This window comes from Bos indicus x Bos taurus, chromosome 7 (assembly GCF_003369695.1).
Source record: "Bos indicus x Bos taurus breed Angus x Brahman F1 hybrid chromosome 7, Bos_hybrid_MaternalHap_v2.0, whole genome shotgun sequence".
Lineage (NCBI taxonomy): Eukaryota > Metazoa > Chordata > Mammalia > Artiodactyla > Bovidae > Bos > Bos indicus x Bos taurus.
In genome coordinates, this window is record NC_040082.1 from 42,361,365 (window position 1) to 42,381,409 (window position 20,045).

General features: G+C 39.7%; 1 protein-coding gene across 5 annotated transcripts in view; it reads left to right on the plus strand.

Annotated features, from left to right (window-relative positions):
• The window catches only part of LOC113895109 (hepatitis A virus cellular receptor 1-like), a 36,233-nt gene extending 22,452 nt beyond the window's left edge, over window positions 1–13,781 (plus strand). Inside the window, exons 7-11 of one of the 5 annotated variants that reach the window (XM_027545847.1) lie at window positions 985–1,080; window positions 4,318–4,376; window positions 7,874–7,946; window positions 8,800–8,836; window positions 11,055–13,781. In XM_027545847.1, coding sequence (XP_027401648.1) covers window positions 985–1,080; window positions 4,318–4,376; window positions 7,874–7,946; window positions 8,800–8,836; window positions 11,055–11,157 — 368 coding nt within the window. In that variant the 3' untranslated portion in view covers window positions 11,158–13,781. The remainder of the gene's footprint in view (window positions 1–984; window positions 1,081–4,317; window positions 4,377–7,873; window positions 7,947–8,799; window positions 8,837–11,054) is intronic. The other 4 variants (XM_027545848.1, XM_027545851.1, XM_027545850.1 and 1 more) reach the window with 4 other exon arrangements.
• The last annotated feature ends 6,264 nt before the right edge of the window (window positions 13,782–20,045 follow it).

Sequence of the window (20,045 nt, forward strand, 5' to 3'; positions counted from 1 at the left end):
AATGACTAAACAAAGAAATAAAAAATTGCACAAAAAACAAAGACTGCTAAGAACAAGAGTAAAGGTGTTGAAATGTGAAGTCCATGGTGAGCAAGTGAAAAGAAGACCAATGAGAGGCAATAAGGAAAGTCCAGGTTTGGGAACTCTTGTTCAAGCAGCACCACTAACTTGCCTGGCAATGCTGCATTGCTCTCATAGGAAGGGATATAACAATCTTATTAAGAGACAGATGGTCAACTCTGCAGATCAGATGAGATGTCTGATAGAAAATAAAGGAGAGATTTCAAGGAAGGAAAAAGGAAACATAGCCCTGAGAAATCCCAGTGAAGTTTTTTGGTGAGAAATGAAAGATGAGTTAATAACACCGGATACCAGTCCTATGAAAGGGGTGACCAGAGCACAACTGCAGAAGGAACCAGGGTGCCAGGAACATTGGTTTGTGACTCTTTACCAAGACTCAGACTTTGGACAGTACTTTGCCTTAATGTAACCTCAAGAACTTGGATATTCTTAGTTTATTTTCTGTGCTGGTTAATATGTGCATCTCCCTGGAAGGATGTGTAGATGGATAATTAGGAACTTGAATAAGGTCAGGAAATCCAGACTGAGGTTCTTGTGAAGGTACTGGCTTAATGCCCGCTCCAAGGCCCTGCTCCACAAACTTTTAATAGCACTGGATGAATCCAAGATAACTGGGTGTCCTTCTTAACATGCACGATTGTAGGCTTTAGGGGAATTTTAAGTGTATAGAAAATGAAGTAATTCTGTCTCTTGTTAAGTTCCCTAGATCATCATCTAGAACAGATTTCTCCATGATAATGAAATATCTATATGTCAGGGCAATCACTCATGGCCATCCTTGAATTTTTCTCTAAGAAAGTGTAAAAGGGTAATTCCTGATTTTAGTTCTGTTATTTTTCTTGGTGGTGGAAATTTTCCTCCATAAAATTGAATCTCATTTTCCTGTTCCTGTCATTCCTGTAGCTTCTTCATCTTCTCCCACGCAGACTACAGGAACCCAGTCTACCTGCTCACATAAAACAAATGTAACGCACTCACCATGGTGCTCTTCCACAACAGGTAACTTCAGTTTCTTTTCAGAACAGCTGGGAGCTTTTAAATTTTGATAGATATTAGCACATATTCTGAATTAAGACAAGTCTGAATTGAGTGCCAGTACTGATTACTCCAATTAGCTATGCAACTAGAACAAATATCTTACCATCTTTGAATCTGTGTTTACCCTTTTGGAAAATGGATTGAATGTTACTTACTCTTACAAGGATTAACTGAAAAAAAAATCTTAGGGCACAGTTAAAATGTAAGTGATAGAGTGGCAATTATGATTATTACTTAGAATGTCTAGAAGTATGTTTAACTGAGTACATAGGAAACTTGTCTGACCTGAAAATATTCACAGGCATATCCATATTTTTCTAAATTAAATGAACCAGCTTTGTTTTCAACTTATTACTTGGCTCACTTCCCTGGACAGAGCCTTAAAAGTATTAAATCCAAAGTAAGCTGGTCCAGACCAAACTAGTCACCTGTTTATGTTTCCTCCAGAAACTACACAGAGCCATGAGGCTCCTCTGCTGCCTTGTCGAGCTTTCATTCCATGTGGGCCCTTTGAGATGGGTTGAGGACATGGACACCAGCATCACAGAGGCATGCCCCACTGAGATTCTGCTATTCCACCCCTTAAGTATTCCCTATTCTCCCTAGTTTGGGCAGGTCTATATTCTTTGGGATGTAAGATTTGTCTGTCTTTCCTGTGATGGAGAAAGGTAATGCTGAGTCCTGTCATCTTTCCCAGCTAACTCTGTTACCCATAGTGGTAAATTTGGGGAGTGCCACATGTGAACCCCTTTGTAATGCAGCATTGGCTTATGTGTCCTTGCACCTGTGAAGCATCCAAGCAAGGTTAGGCTTTGCAAGACTCCTCATGCATATGACTCATCAAGAGTTGCTAATTTGTAGCAGACACCAAGTATGGCCTACCTTTTGCCAATCATTCAAGGAAACTCTTAATTGAAAATGAACATGCAGTGGGATTCAGAATGCTGCTGCTGCCGCCAAGTCGCTTCAGTCATGTCCAACTCTATGTGACCCCATAGACGGCAACCCACCAGGCTCCACCGTCCCTGGGATTCTACAGGCAAGAACACTGGAGTAGGTTGCCATTTCCTTCTCCAGTGCATGAAAGTGAAAAGAGAAAGTGAAGTTGCTCAGTCGTGTCCGACTCCTAGTGACCCCATGGAGTGCAGCCTTCTAGGCTCCTCCGTCCATGGGATTTTCCAGGCAAGAGTACTAGAGTGGGTTGCCATTGCCTTCTCCAGGGACTCAGAATGGGACCAATTTAAATTGGGATTAGCTAATAGTTACATTTGGTTTTGAAAGTGGAATCCTTGGTGTGAACTCAAAATCAAAAAGAAAGCAGATTAAAATACAGGTAAGAGCAGTTGGAGCAATTGCAGCCAACACTTTTAGGCTAAGAGGAAGAACAAAGTAAGAAATGGGAAATCATTCTCTAAAATATGGCACTAAAACCTGGTCAAGTAGACTTGGCAGCATGGAACAGACATTGCAGCAGCTGTGTCCCCACGACTTCTGTGACTGCTGCCGTCTTGACAGCATCTCTGAGGCCCTTCAGGCAAATCCTCACAGTGCCCGAGTCACACTTCAGTGAATTAAAGCCTCCCAAAGCAAGCAGTGTTAGTCTGGAAGGAATTTTGGTCACCATATGGCCTGACACCTACCTTTTCAGACAAATGTGCCAATAAACTGTTGTACGTTATCTCACTTAATTCTTTCAGGGCAGGTTTACTTCTTGCCATTGCCAGACTGGGAAGGACCTTTAGTTCTGCTTTGGAGCCAAGCAGCTTCCAGTTCAACTGCCCGCCCATGGCAGATTCAAGTTGCACACCCATGGGCAAGTTATTTCATTCCTCACTGCAAGTTTGTAAGGAATGAAGGACAGGATATTTGAAAGTCCATTGCATGGTGTCCCCCCACTCCATTGCTCCTATTTTTCTAATATGCTATTAAGCACCTTACATGCATCATCTAATGTGACTACTTTCTGAAACAGGTACTATCAACAGCTTGCAGTTCAAGGTTACCCAAGTTAGAAAATTATACATTTACATGCATACATATGTAATGTACATGTAAAGGACCTTAATCAAGGTCATACTGGTAAGGGACATTGTCAACACTGAAGTCAAATTTTATCTGACTCAAATCCTTAGTGTTTTAAAACCACCCATTCTGTAGAGTGCTTAATATAGAACAGATACTCAGTAAAGAGAGAATTCTGTATTTGACCTATAGTTGCTTAGGAGGGTCAACAGTATATGTTCTGTGTGACAAAAGAGATATTTCAAAACACTATTAAAATCTGAATATTCAAAACTTTAAGACATAATATGTATATGGATACTACTTAAAACTTTAATATAAAAACACATTATATTACAGGATATTGTTATATTTATGATATATGTTATCTCAGCCCCAAGGCCAACATAGGATAACTATATACATATACATATAGTATATATATAAATATATACACACTATATACACTATATTTGTCTTGGGGGCTGACATAACATGTTTTTTATAGCACTTTTGGATCAATATCTGGGCACACTGGCGCATAATGGAGGAGCTGGATGCCACCTGTTTGGGATATCTTAGTGCATTTCACTCATATTTTAAATGTAAAACCAATGTAACATACATTTTGCACAGGGTAGTTCTGCTCTTTGGTACGCAATGGCTTCTGAGCACTCATTGGCAGTTTCTTAGCTGTTGTGAAAAATCTGACCACCTCCCTTAAATGGTAATTTTTAACCTAGCTCTGAGAATGGGCCACTATGACTCCTTGAAATTGTAGGTAAACTTTCTGTGAACCTGCACCTTTTTCCATAGAGACAAAAAAAGGTTTCATTATCTCCGCATGATAAAATGTGGAGAAGGCAATGGCACCCCACTCCAATACTCTTGCCTGGAAAATCCCATGGACGGAGGAGCCTGATGGGCTGCCGTCTATGGGGTCACACAGAGTTGGACACAACTGAAGCGACTTAGCATCAGCAGAAGCAGCATGATAAAATGGTTAAGACACACAGGTTGCAGGTTAAATTAATAAAAGTCATTGACTTGGTATAATTCCTGCAATGCCTACAGTATCTGGCCATATGATTATTCAACTTTTCTCATTCATACCAGATGACAATGTGAATACATTGGTGTTTGCAGTGAAAACTTAATATTTCTTTATAATTCTAATTAATTTTCCTTCTTGTTTAGCAGGTGGGAATCACACTGTGATAAAGTTTCCAAGTGCTGTTTGTTGTAGCATTCAAACTGTAAGCATATTCCTTTTTATTTTTTTATCTCTGTTCACTTGTATGTCTCCCTGGAAGCAAGTTACATTTAGAGATTATTATTTGTAAAGCTAGACTAGTCCACAGATTGATTCTTTGTAATCCATAAAACAAAGGAAGAAATGAATCTGACTCTTAAATAGGGATACTTTGTGTTCAGTCACTGGGTCATGTCTGACTCTTTGCAACCCTATGGACTATAACTTTCCAGGCTCCTCTGTCAATAGGATTATTCAGGCAAGAATACCGGAGTGGGTTGCCATTTCCTCCTCGAGGGGATTTTTCTGACCCAGAGATTAAACCCGCATCTTTTGAGTCTCCCGCACTGGCAGGCAGGTTCTTTAGCACTGATCCACCTGGGAAGCCCAGAGATGCTTTAATTAATTTAAAAAGTTTTATATAGATGCACTAGTTTGTTAGAAACACCTGAAAAATGGTGTACTCTACACACACACACACGACACAAACACATAAACACACCCACTACAGACTTTCTCCTGGCCAGAAAATTGGGGAAAAAAGAATGAATTAATTCAAGGATAGTGAGTAACATTACTACCAAGGAAGACTGTGATCCTTGTTAGAGAAATAACATGCCCTGAAGTGATGTGGTGGAATGGGAGCAATCCCAACTCAAAATTTTATGCCAGTGAAAGTGTGCTTGCTTAAATATATGCCCCTAAAATCTTTTTCCAAGTTAATTGTCCTTCTAGAGAGAAATTTTGAGGCCACTGCTAAGTCTTTCTATGTATAATCCTCCCCGTATGATGACTTATTCAGGTCCTAAGGTCTTGAACAACTTTGTGATTCTGTAGGATGTTCTCATACATTTTCACAGTTAGCTTGAGAGAAAAATCTAAGGAGTTCTAATCTCATGAAGTTCATCAAAGCCTCATCTTTGAAGAATTCTTTGAAGAATTTATTAATAGGTTGTTTTCTTTTGGCTCCCTTGGGTGAAACAACTTTCCTTTTATTGTGTGCAAATAACTCTTAGAAGCAATAAACAAAAAGAGTTTAGGTATGAAGTAATCCTGATCATAAGTGGTGAGTAATTGCAGCATGGCCATTGTAAAAGTCCAGCTCAAGAAAATGGGGTTATTTAGTATGAGGTCAAATGGCCTATGCTGCATACCTTAGTGACAATGCGAACACCACCACAAGATTTTAATCACTTTCACGGTATGGGCACTGACTGATCTGATGGATATGGACAGAATTTGTTTATGCCTGTTAAATAGCAGAACTGCCACCATGTAAGTGACTGTTGTATTGTTACATAGTCAGATTATGCTGGATTTAAAAAAGAAACAAATATACTAAATTATGAGATTCTTTCTACCTGCCAGACAGGTATGTGTAGCAGAAAGTAAAAGCTATATCTGGGCTTCCCTGGTGGCTCAGTGGTAAAGAATCCATCTGCCAATGTGGGAGACATGGGTTTGATGTGGGAAGATGTGCTGGAGAAGGAAAAGGCAACCCACTCCAGTATTCTTGCCTGGGAAATCCCTTGGACAGAAGAGCCTGGCGGGTATACTCCATGAGGTTGCAAAAGAGTTGGACTCGACTTAGTAACTAAACCACAACAACAACCAACAAGCAATATAGAAGCAAGTTCACAATAGGCTGTAGCAAAATCATGGGCTTTTTGGTGTCTTGACTTGAAGGTGTTGCAGTGTCTCCCAGGTGTCCTGAAAACCACACAGCATATATTCTGTCCCAGTACTAAATCAGTTTCCTGAACTCTACCTTAAGGAGAGAACTGAGCAAATATGTGAAGATGTATAAGAAAAGATGTTCATTGCTGCTATTTATAATCATGGAATGTTATAAACAACCTAAATATTCAATAATGAGATTAATTACTTAGTCAATTAAGCATGCCCTCTTATGCCCATTAACAATGTTGTCACCGCAGTGTATTTACTGACATGAGAAAATAGTATCAATTGTTAAGTGAAAAAACTAACTTTTAAAATAGTGTAGGGTTCTTTGACGGTCCAGTGGTTAAGACTGCACACTTTTTATATAGACGTCACAGGTTTGATCCCTGGTTGGGGTACTTAAATCCCACATGCTGTGTGATATGGCCAAATATATATATATATATATATATATATATACACACAAAAATAAATGAAATACTGTATATGCTGTAGTATATATTGAATATGGTCACTGTTTCTGTTAGTAGAAATATTGGAGAAATAAAATTCTAGAGGAGTATATTTAATGAAAAATGGTGATAGTGGCTTTTCTAGATGTTGGAATTATGATTGATTTTTGTTTTTCTCTCTGAGCCGCATATTCTAAAATGAACCTGAAAAGTTTATGTAACATATTTTTTTTAAATGAAGCAAAGCCTGCTTCCTGTCATCCCATATTCCATCCAACCACTTTACCACCAACAAGTAAGGTGATAACACAGCTTTTTCCTCCCAAGACACTGGCTATTCCCCCCTTTAAGCAAGGATAGCTCAGAGGCTAAGTCACCCTCCTCTGTATTCCTCATTTTGTTCATCAGGAACTACATAATGTACCTTTCCCAAGAACCTTATTTAATCTGCTAATGACAGAGAAACAGAGGTTCAAAGGGGTTAAATAGCTTTAGCAACTAAGTAAAAGTTAAGCTGAAATTCTGGCTCCAGAGTTTAAACTCTAACGCAGGAAGAGACTTCGGACTTAATCTTTTTCTCTGGTCTTCCACTCTTCTTCTGTTAAGATACCTTCCCTGCAGGACATCTTTAGGATTAGGATTAAGTTATATAAAGGGTCGAACATGATGCCTGGTGTATTTTGGGGTTTACCACAAGAGGTGATTCCTTATAAGCCACACCAGGAGGCTGAAATAAAACTGTATTTTTTCCAGTTGTGCAGAATTTTAATTGCTAAGCAGCACCATGTATATGAGCAGCTACTTCAAGTCTACTTATAAAGAAATATATAGAATCTTGAATTCTAGGTTAAAAAAAAAAGAATTCTCTAACAAAAGGCCAAATTCAATAACTGAGCACATAAATGTAATACCACCATATTAACTTATATATGAACAAAAATTGTTTTCTTTTCTTATATCATAAGAGGATTATATATGAAAATACCTTATTAATTTTTAAAAATATGTGTAATTTACATATAGTAAAGCAGACTCATTTGAAGATTATAGTTTGAATTTTGTCAAATGTATACACATCTGTAAATACTACACCAAGAAAGATATACAACATTTCTACCATTTCCAAATACATTTTGAATTTTAAATTGTCTTAGAATTTCCCCATATGGTTATAAATTCAGATCATTTGGTCTCACCCCTCATGATCCAGAACTAACCAAATATTAATAAAGATAAATGTGTCTGGGTACATCACTTTCAGAAATGTTTTCTATCCATAATTCTAACAAGATTTTTTTTTTTTTATCTGCTGATGTTTCATTACCCTGTGATGCTGGCACGTGATCCATGGATGATCGCCAACAAGGGAATCTACATTGGAATCTCTGTTATTGTCGTGGTATTATTGCTCATGCTTTTGGTGTTCATGATTAGCAAAAGTAAGTCACTCAGGACTGTGCCTACAGGGGTATTTTTGAGATAAGCTGCCTGTAGTCCTACATCTCACATGATTTCAATTTCACACAACTTACTTGATTATTTCCTTGTTCCTTTTTAATCTTAAAACTATTTTCCCATAAAGAGAAACATTATATTTGAATTCTCCATAGAAGAAATTAAATATGGAGAGTTAGCACTGGTTGGGTAGAGTTGGGATTTGGAAGTCAATAAACCAGTATAATATATAAGATCTTTTCACTCCTCTTTTTCTCATTCTCTCTAGAACCAACTTCTGTCCTTATAGGAGGTAAAATTGTTGAGGGTTTTACAGCACCCACTTAACAGAAGAAGCTCATGAGACTTTGGGAGAGTACATGATTTCAGAGCCAGGAGGAGAGCAAAGGATTTCACAAGAGTCCTCCGGTGCCTCCTGGTCTCCTTCCACCAGTTGTGTGTGTGTGTGTGTATAAAACCTGTCATCTGTGAGAGAAAACAATGACCCATTTTTATTACACTGAAATATGATCATATTAAAGTAAGCTAGGGCATATGGATGAATATACTAATCATAATAAACACAAGATACTTTACACCAAGGGGCTTATTTGACTCCTAGAGATTCAAGAAAAGTTAACCTGGAGTTATAAGAGAATGGTCCAGATTGATTTGTTTCTCCTTCTGTTTTAAAACATTCTTTCTGTTAAGTTAACTTTTTAAGGCTCTGATGTCCATATAGATTTTGTTCATATTAAAGTAATAACAGAAATAATATGCTTGTTTGATTAAAAAAAGAAATCTCATGAACTCTTTGGCTTACAAGCTTAATTTTCTCTTAATTTTCCCACAATTTAGGATCTCTTTGCCTGGGTAACAAGACGAGGCTACTATGGTAAGATTGAAAGATTTTTTGTCAATGCTTTTTGATATTCTTACTCTGATAAAAATGTGGGAAATTTCTTTGTTCCTATCCTCTTTTTCTTTTGAGCTCTCCATTTTATACTCTAGGATTCTGAAAAATCTAGTTTATTGAGCACCTCCACAGCTGTCCGACCTTCCAGTAATGATTTTAGCATCTCTATTTCCCTGAAATTGTGCCAGAATTGCTACAGAAAAGCACTTCTCACCGTACCTGTTAAAACAAGAGACTACGTTGCATTTTGTTTGATGCACCATTTGAATGAGTTGTTGGTTTGTTATTTGACTTCATTCAGTGCTTTGTTTATTGAATTCTTATTATATTCTCTGAAGAGATGAGAAGAATAGACAGAAACATATAAATGAATAAGCAGGGAACTTCCAGAACTTCCAGAGAAATACCATGGGGAATACAGAGACAGACAAGAGACTATGTGAGTGAGCCCCAAGGGAGCAGAAGGCAGCTCTGCAAAGATCTGGAGGAGGACAGCTCCAGGCTGAAGATGCACAAAGGCAGCGGCCTCCAATCCTCCATAGTGCGCAGCCTTGCCCTTTGTTCCACACCCAGCCTGCTCTGCTCTGCTAATTACATTAGCTGTGTGGCCTCATAGGCATTTGAATTTACAGTTGTGCAAATCTATCCCTCTGGCCAATGAAAAGTTAAATCCTCTTTGTATACATCCCTGTAGTCATTTTCCCAAACACCTGTAAAGGTGGGAACCCACTACCTACTTCCAAATCCAAATAGCCTGCTACGTCTGGTCCAGTTTAGGCTTTAAGCAAGGTCTTTCTTTGATAAAATCCATCCCTCTTAGGCTGCCATCCATTACTCCTAGTTTTCCTTCTTTGGATGTTTGTACACAGCCTTCCTTATGTATGAGTTAATCACATGATCCAGTCCACAGAACATGCCTTGAACAGTCCCCAGCATATTGCAAGTGTCCCATAAATGCTGACTTTTTATTGCAGGCATGCCCTTCACAGCAATAAACCTGTGAGACAGGCACTTGTATTAATCTCAGGTTTCAAATTGGAAAACAAGTTTAGAGATGTTAAGTGGCATCCAAGGTCACATCACACAGCAGGTAGAAGATTCCATCTTAGGTCTTTTAGAGTCCAAAACCCAGACTTTTAGGAGTTTTTGACTATCTGCTTCCAAGAATGGAAGAAAAGAAATACTCCCTATGGACCTAAAAGTATGAAAAATAGCATCCTGTTAGTTCATTTTTGTCCTTTCACTGTTAAGGTTTTTTTTAAGGTTCACTTTTTATCTCATAATTAGAAAAGAAAATATTTATTGAAGAAAATAATATATAATATAGACAAGCAACACAAAACAAAAAGGAAAATTTCCTAATAATTTTATTTTTGGAGGAGCTATATCACATTGACTTATTTTGAGCTACCAACACTTAAACTGCTTCCACAAATGTATAAGTAATTCATTTAAAGATCAGAGTTTAATGAAAATTCAGTGCCTTACATATTATTTCTGGGAAGGCTTAGGTAATTAAAATTGTGACTATATATACATCCTAAAAATGCAGCAATATCAAAACTCCACAAATGACCTTTTCATATACTTGATATGTGAGTGTACATGTTACAAAATCAAGTAACCCATGACTTTCTAATTTTCCACGTAAGACATGGTAAGATTTTTGACTCCATGATCCAGTGCAGATTTATGTGGAACAGTACTGTTTTATTATATCCAGTAGCTCTAATATTTTGTATACTTAGATATATATATTCACCTTAAGTACAAGATATAGACGACTAAATAGATTTAATTTAACCCTCACTAGTCTCAGTCCGCAGTTGGAAAAACACCAGCCAAACCAGTTCCTGACCATCTTTGAGAATGTGCATCCTAGTTTAATACTTTAATTTGAGGCCTGATACTAGTCTTCTTAGATTTTTCATTTTTTTATTCTGTTATATGAGTCTCTTGACAGATACCAATTTCAGGGTGTTTTTTTTTTTTTTTTTAATGACTGCTGAGGTTTTCCACCTCATTATTAAGACTTTCCTGCAACTTCATATTCACAACTCTGAAAGCTTTCATTCCATAGGCTGTGGAATTGGCATCTGGGAAATGCAAATACCTAGTCTTGCCTGAACATAAACAACTGTGCAGCTCATGCTTGAGGAGTGGTGCTTTTCTCTTACTTGTGTTATTCTTTCTGCAGTATGATTCCATTGAAAGATTCTCACATTGGAGCTTTGAAAAATGCAGCCATGAAGCCTGTCCGAGCAGAAGACAACATCTACGTTATGGATGAAGCTCTCTAAGTCACAGGTTGAGATCTGGTGGCCTTCTAAGGTCTTATGTCCTTCACTGTAGAAGACAGTGACCAGATATCACCATGTCAGAGTCCTTTCAAGCAGCAGGACAGTTTTTTGGTCAGGGTTTCCCATGGCATTCCAAGGAGTCAGGGATATTGGGTAGAGTGAGTCTAGCTCATCTGTGCACAGTCAACCTCTGTCACACAGTCCTAATTTTTTATACTAAAAGTGGCTCAATCTTTCTGGTCATTGGAGATCCCTCTCCAAAACATGAAATGTACTCTTTAGAACTGTACATTCTCTTTAGACCCTATGAATCCTGTTATCCCATCAAGAATTCTCATTGAGAAGACAGATAACACACTTCTACCTTGGTTAACAAACTGTCAAGAAATGAATACAGCTTAAAATCAGCAAACCCAGCTTGGGACTAAAGGACTTAACATGAAAGCATCTCATGATTCTTTTTTCTATTTAAGTGACTCCAAATGTTAGATTCCTGAGGACCTCAAGGGTTTCAAATCATGGGATTGTACTGATTTTTATTTACCCATTGGGAAAATAGAAATGAGTGTGATTTTGCCATTATAGGTAGATCTTGTTTCTCAGGGATCTGGAAATAGAAGGCATTAAGTGCTTTCCCTGGGACCAGAATGGTATTTTAGCAGTTAGAAGAAGATAAGGAAGTGAGTGGTCCACGGAGACACCAGGGGAAGAAACTCCATTGCCATGTGATTTACGCTGTTTCTGCTACATTGGTACTACAGTTCTAGGTGTTTATGTAGACAACTGGCAGGCTCTGATGGAATCTTAAGAATGTGGCAGGGCAGAAATAAATATAAGGGAAAAGGAGAGGGGCAGAGTAGCAAAAAAGGCTTTCTGCCTTAGAAAAGTGAGTTTGCAAATATAGTAGTGTTGTTTGAGAGTGTTAACCAGTTTCCACCAAAAGGCTAAATTGTCCTCAGACCACTTTTATTCTTAAAATTCTTTTGGAAGGATAAGGGGTCTTTTCTGTATTGAATCAATTCCCATGTTGTATCTTTTTCACATCTCAATTAAATTTTTGTTTTTTCCAGAAAAGTTAGCTGAAGACTAAAAGTAAGGATATTTTAGTCACTATGAAGCATTTCTACATGAACAGTTAAGAAGGCTGGAAAAGAATTTCGCTTTGAATAAACCCTGACATAACTCATGCTTGAGTTATTTAGGGGGTGTTCAGAGTTACTGACACCAAAGTGGTCCATGAGGGCTGGATGGTTGTTTTTGAAGGCAATGTCTTTCACACTTCTGTGGAATTCTCAGAAATTAATATGACTCTGAATAAACATTGTTTGGGCAAAGAAGATTGATAAACATTGTATACTAGCTTTCACAAATGGGACAGGACTGATAGAGTTTAAAAAATTATGTTCCAACTATGATGTTTGTTTCTTTAATTCAAGAGAATATGCATAACCATAGAGATCTGAAACTGATGCCCCAAATTGTAACTTGTCAGGAAAGCCCTAGCAACAGTGGGTGACATCCCTATGCGGCCAGGGCCCTGTTAGATGCTCAGCATCCTTCAGCCCTTGCCCTACCTACAGCCTCATGTTTATACCCGCTTTGTGTCTTGTGGACCTTTGAATTTACGATTCATGCTCTATTCTCCCTTTCCTTTCTGGAGTTTTATGATGGCACTTTACGGATTTGGAAATCTTCTTAGTGTTGTTTAATCCAGCATTTCCAAAATTTGTTTGAAACCCCTGAGCACAGTGACTCCGGGCATACCCAGTAGCGTTCTGTGGAACAAGACCTGGGGCGTGGGAGAAAGCAGGTGGTACTCAGAATTAGAGACAGAACTTGAGTTCTAATCCTAACTCACACCAGTAATATTTGGGTGACATTATGGTAAATCCTTCCTTATGCCTAAATTTTTAATATATTTTTAAACAAAGTGTAGTTAATTTACAATGTTGTGCTGATTTTTTTTTTTACACATATTAGAATTATTTCCACACACACATTGGTGTTCAGTGGTAATTCCAATGACATTTCTTTTTGGGAGAAAGATAAAAGTGAAAAACACTACAGAAATGCAAAGTTTTGTGTGTGTTTGTGTGAAGTCTGTAGTGATAGGAAGGAGATCTACGATCAGTGTTCAGAAAATAATTTCAATGGTGTTGCAAATCTCTTGGTATATGGTCCCTTTTTATTATTTTTTGAATTACATTTCTCTTTTGGAAAAGTCTATACTGGGTAATTTGGCTATTATCTTATACTGTAGAAAAATTTGTTTATAACTAAGGGGAAGAATGATTTATAAGGAGGGAAAGGGGGTATTTAGTTAATACTAAATTATTTTCTGTATATATACCAATCATATAGAAAATATTGACTTGCTTTTGATCTTTTGAGATGATGAGCTTACATTTTATACAGTTGATCTTGGGGCACTAGGAAACTGGTATATTAATAATTAAAATCATATATTTGAACTTAGAAAATTTTGTGCATCTTTAAAAAGTATTTTCACTAATGGCTATGAAGATAATTTTATGAGTACATGAAAGTGTGAGAGATTCCTCATTATGACTTTCATTCATATGTACACTCGTTAATTAAACACACTTTTGTTTTCATTTTGGAAACTGACTTGTTTTCTTATTTTCATCATTTACTTGAGGCCAGGCATCTTCAACTCCCTGTGAAGCTCTGGGCTTCACAGGACAAGGGCAAGTGGGACCAGAGTTGAGAGTCAAGGTGCTTGAACTCCTCTAGGTGCTGGGGATGGAGCAGGGAACAACCCTGACCTCCAGTTCCCAAGAAACTCCATTCAGTAGGAGGGAAACTGCAGCACGCTCAGTTCTGGTGCCGACGATGCTAAGGGAAGAACAGGTACACTGACCGAGCGGAACTCTTCAAACATGGCATTTGGGGCCAGCTAACCATTTGTGGGGGATTGCCAATTGCCTGGAGAATCCCAGGGATGGCGGAGCCTGGTGGGCTGCCATCTGTGGGGTTGCACAGAGTCGGACATGACTGAAATGACTAGCAGCAGCAGCAGCAGCAGCAGCCAAGTGGTGCTAGTGGTGAAAAATCTGCCTGCCAATGCAGGAGATTCAAGAGACATGGATTCAATCCCTGGGTTGGGAAGATCCCCTGGAGTAGGTAATGGCAACCCATTACAGTATTCTTTTTTTTTTTTTTTGTATAAGCTTTTTATTGAAGTATAATATGCAGAAAAGTACACAAGTCACAGGTGTAGTCTTATGAATTTTCAAAGAGCACACCCCATGTGACCAGCGCCCAGATGAAGAATCAAAACATTCTATGACATCAGAACTTTCCCCTGAACATCCTATGACATCAGAACTGCCCCATATGACCACTATGCTGATCCCTTTTTCTACAGATCCATTTTGCATCTATTTTACACTTAGGGAATCATACAAAAAGTATTCTTTCATGTAGAGCACCCCCCTGAAGTATTATATTTTTGTGAGATATATCCATGTTCAGTGTGGCTACAGTTTGTTCATTCTTCTTGCGGTACAGTACATCCATATGGCTGCAGGCCCTGTGAGAGACAGGCTGCCTGGGTGTCCTTCACCCTGACATTGGAAGGTGGCTGGGGGGATGAAGAGGATTTCTTCGGGTCCAGAAGGCCAGAGCCCCTGGCCTTGCTCTCTGTGGGGCCCTTAGAGGCTGCAGGAGGGCCCATGGGGCCTCAAGCACCAGGTGACTGATTGCAAGGAGCAACTCTGTGAAAGCCGGCGGAGCCACGGGCAGGACTGTTAGCACTGAGGTCCCCACGGTGACATTCTCATACAAGCTGACATTGTACAGTGGCTGGCTGAAGATGGGCCGGTTGTCATTCTCATTGATGAGGGTGATCTTCACCTTGGCATAGCCCACGTGGTCAGGCACACTCTCATTGGCAAAGAGGTCAAAGTCGTAGCGGTCCACAGTCTCATAGTCCAGGGGGATTGCCACTCGGATGCGAATGTCTGCTTTCCCTTGGACGGATGTCGGGGAGATGATGAAGTGGTGGGAGTTATTCCCCACCAGGTACACCTCGAACATGCTGTTCAGGCTCAGGTTCCTGTGCGAGCTTCTTCCCGAGGGCCACATGATGGACGTGAAGGAACACTGGAGCTTCGGAACGCCTCCAGAAGAAATGGAACTCACAGAGGTGGGCAGCAGAGTGAGGATAAGAAGAGCCCGGTGCGCAGGCCCGGGTGCCTTCCAGACCAAGGGAAGCAGAATTGGGGCCTGACATGGGCATCCCCCAAATGCAGCTCCTGGGTGTAGAGGGGCATGTACTGGCATTTCAGCCAGCAGTATGAGTCGACTGAGCAAACCGAGATGGCATTGCTGAGCATTCCAGGGCCGAATCTAAGAGAACACCAGCGGAAGTGGGCTGCCCCGAGAGAGGTTGTCTTAGGAATGAAGGGAAAATCCCATTACAGTATTCTTGCCTGGAAAATTCTACGGACGGAGGTGCCTGGCGAGCTACAGTCCATGGGGCCACAGAGAGTCAGACACAACTGAGCGACTAAGCACACACACACACAACCCATAGTGGGAGGGCTGTGCTGTGCACATTGGACTATTGTTAGCACTCCTGACCTCCACCCACTAGGGGGCACTCGTGTCGCCCCAGGTAGTGACAACTGCAAACGTCTGCAGACCTTCCCAACGTCTCCTGTGAGGCAGTGTCACCCTTGGTTAAAAAATGCTGGACAGAGGATGCCTGGAGGGTGTGGGGGTGTGGGGAACTGGTGTAGCTTTAGCTGGGTTGGTCAGGAGCTGCCTCTCAGAAAGTAGGGACTTTGAGTGAAACCCAAGGAATGTGTAGCTGGCCCCTGAGGGAAGAAATCCAGCAAGTGCAAAGGTGCTGAGGTAGGAAGAGCTTGTTTATTCAGAGGGAGAAAGTGAGGTGCGTTCTAGTGTGGCTGAGGCAGAGTAAATGAGGAAGATTGAAAAGAAATGAAGCTGGAGAATCATGTGCCATTTCAGGCGCTGATGCAAAGGGCTGTATGAATGTATCTGTTTGAGGAGAACCCCATTCTTGGAAATCAAAGCCTTTTGCTGTCAAGAGTTAAACCTGCAGATTACATTTTAACATTTACTAACCTGCTTGGTGATACTGTTCTAAGTTCAGATATAAAAATCCAGTTTGGTTGGGGTCACAGGAGAGGGTACCTAGGGTAAGGAAGGGGGTGGATCCTGGCATCGAGGGGCTTTTCAAAGCGCTGTGTGAGGGTGCCCAGGCCTAGGAAGAAGGCTCCTGAAAGAAGAGGTCCAAAGTTTGAATCACATGGGCCTGAAAGCAGCTGAACTCATTCTTTCTAGACTTACAGCTTGGAATCCGTGGAATGGAGCCGTTGCTGCCTTCAGCTAGTCCACGATGGATTTTTAAAATAGTTATGTGTTCTAAAAAAAATAAATAAATAAAATAGTTATGTGTTCTAATGTACATTTTTAGAAAATGATGCATCAAAACTATAATTTAGTGGTTTTTATAGTTTTTAGGATGACTAAAATTTTAAAGTTAACCTAAAACTACTTGAGTGAACAATGGCGAAAGGACAATGTGAGTATGGCAAAGGTTATGCAAATGTCTGAAGCCAGAGAGGCAATGAGTTAGATGAGGTGTCCCTACCTCCTGGGCTGTGAACCAGTTTGGTCCAAGGCCTCTTAGGAACAGGGCCACAGAGCAGGAGATGAGAGAGAAAAACTTCATCTGCTACTCCCCATTACTCCTCATAGATCACATTACAGCATGAACAATCCTTCCCACCCCATCCCTGGAAAATTTGTCTTCCAGGAAACAGGACCCTGGTGCCAAAACGGTTGGGGATTGCTAAATTAGATCAACCGGGAATTCATTAGAATACAGATTCCCAGGCTCTGCTCCTAGAGATTCTGATTCAGTAAGAAAGGAATTTATTTCATGTTTGTTTAAATTACAGAAGGTGACTTTAGAAGTAAAAATTTGACAGCAAAGGGTCTGAAAGAAAAGCTTTCTTTAGCAATGCATCTCCTTTCCCCCTTTTTCTCTTCTTTTCCCAAACTAGAAAATTCTTAACATGCATGGGCCCTGTTGAAAAGAACTTCAGTAGTAGAGTGGGTGTAGAGCTGATGACAGGGAAGGAGCCAGTTCAGTAACCAACCACAATGACAGCGATAAAAATAATCACATTCCTCTCCCAAAGAGTCTTCTCAAATTGAGTCTTCTCAATCCCCAACCTTTTTGGCACCAGGGTCCTGTTTCCTGGAAGACGAATTTTTCAGGGATGGGATGGGAAGGATTGTTCATGCACAAACTGTCTTTGTACAGTTGTATGTACTAAACTTATTCCTCTTGAGTTCCCACAAAAAGTAACCCTTCTCAAAGCCTCTTTGCTAGAAAAGCCAATAGAACTGGAAAGTCAGTGGAGGAGATTAATTTACACTTAAAATTATTTTTTCATTTCCACTCTTTCATTTTCTAAAAGGAATATTTTCAGAGCCCTTAGGTAGAAGGAAATTTAGTTATCATTTAGTACAGTCTCGTCATTTTATGGATGAGAAAGTAGGTGGAGAATATACTGTGTAGGTTTCATTCTAATCTTCGTTTTCTTTTTTGCTCTTGAGTTTAGATTGTTCCTTCTTGTATTATATAACTGTTCTTAAAAGGGTTGTTGCCTTAGTAACTCTGACTCACAATGACTTTCCTGGGGTTTTTCTAACAGAAACGTATCTTCTTTCTTAAAGACATGAGGTTCAAACCCATCAGGATTATTTCTATTTGAGAAATGAACTGTTCAACTCCCCTCACTTCATCCACTGCATTTTCCTGTAATTTTCGTCTTTTTTGTGTCACTATTCCTATTATAGAGGAAGAAATAGCCCTACTTCTACAGAGGCAAATTTTCCACTTGTGTTCCTTTCCGCATTTTGCTTCATAAATTTTAAAACATTAATCTATGTTAACTGAGTACAAAAGAGAAAGTACCAAGGATTCCCTGGCAATCAAGTGGTTAGAATTCAGTGCCTTCAGCATGCTGGCCAGGATTCAATCCATGCTGGGGAAAGATGACCCTGCAAGACAATCAGCAAGGCCAAAAATAAAAAAAAAAAAAGTAGCTAAGATGTGAACAGCAATTGCTAGCAATAATTGTCTAGAAAATATACAATATAAATTACATTAGCTATAGGAAGGTGGTGCTAGAGGTAAAGAATCCACCTGCCAATGCAGGAGACTCCAGAAACATGGGTTCAATCCCTGAGTTGGAAAATGGCAACACACTCCAGTATCACTGCCTGGAGAATTCCATGGAGAGAGGAGCCTGGTAGGCTACAGTCTGTGGGGCCGCAAGAGTCAGACACAAATAAGCGTCTGAGCACAGAGGAAGTATAAGGTAGTTATTAACCTAATTAAGGTTAAAATTACTCTCTTAGCAACTTTCAGATGTATGATACAATACTGTGAGCCTTTGTCACCATGTTGTACATTATATCCTCAGAACTGATTTATCTTACACCTGAAGTTTGGATCATCTGACCGCCTTTACCCATTTTGCACCCCCATCTTAACAGCATCTTTTTAAGTACTCAACAACTAAATCTAGAATTTTCGTGAAAGCTTAAAGTATAAAATAGTTTTAAACTTTTTTAAAGAAGACCAAAGTAAGTTGGAGAGTTTAGAGTTACCCTTCTTTATATTAAGTCCTGACACAAAGCTGTTATAATGAAGAATATATAAAAAAAAAAACAAAGACGAAGCCCCAGTGATTCAGAGTAAAGAGCATAGAACACACACACATTCACACACATTTACTTACCTGTCTAGTAATCTATATATTATATGATAAATTTTCATCACCAATCATTGAAGAAAGAATAGACACATCAGAAATTAGTGATAAAAATTGCTTCAGTTCAGTTCAGTTCAGTCACTCAGTCATGTCCGACTCTTTGCAACCCCATTAATTGCAGCACTCCAGGCCTCCCTGTCCATCACCAACTCCTGGAGTTCACCCAGACTCATGTCCATCGAGTCAGTGATGCCATCCAGCCATCTCATCCTCTGTCGTTCCCTTCTCCTCCTGCCTCCAATCCCTCCCAGCATCACAGTCTTTTCCAATGAGTCAACTCTTCACATGAGGTGGCCAAAGTACTGGAGTTTCAGCTTTAGCATCATTCCTTCCAAAGAACACCCAGGACAGATCTCCTTTAGAACGGACTGGTTGGATCTCCTTGCAGTCCAAGGGACTCTCAAGAGTCTTCTCCAACACCACAGTTCAAAAGCATCAATTCTTCAGAACTCAGCTTTCTTCACAGTCCAACTCTCACATCCATACATGGCTACTGGAAAAACCATAGCCTTGACTAGATGGACCTTTGTTGGAGAAAGTAATGTCTCTGCTTTTTAATATGCTATCTAGGTTGGTCATAACTTTCCTTCCAAGGAGTAAGCATCTTTTAATTTCATGGCTGCAGTCACCATTTGCAGTGATTCTGGAGCCCAAAAAAATAAAGTCTGACACTGTTTCCACTCTTTCCCCATCTATTTCCCATGAAGTGATGGGACCAGATGCCATGATCTTCGTTTTCTGAATGTTGAGCTTTAAGCCAACTTTTTCACTCTCCACTTTCACTTTGATCAAGAGGCTTTTTAGTTCCTCTTCACTTTCTGCCATAAGGGTGGTGTCATCTGCACATCTGAGGTTATTGATATTTCTCCCGGCAATCTTGATTCCAGTTTGTGCTTCTTCCAGCACAGTGTTTCCCTTGATGTACTCTGCATACAAGTTCAACAAGCATGGTGACAATATACAGCCTTGACGTACTCCTTTTCCTATTTGGAACCAGTCTGTTGTTCCATGTCCAGTTCTAACTGTTGCTTCCTGACCTGCATATAGGTT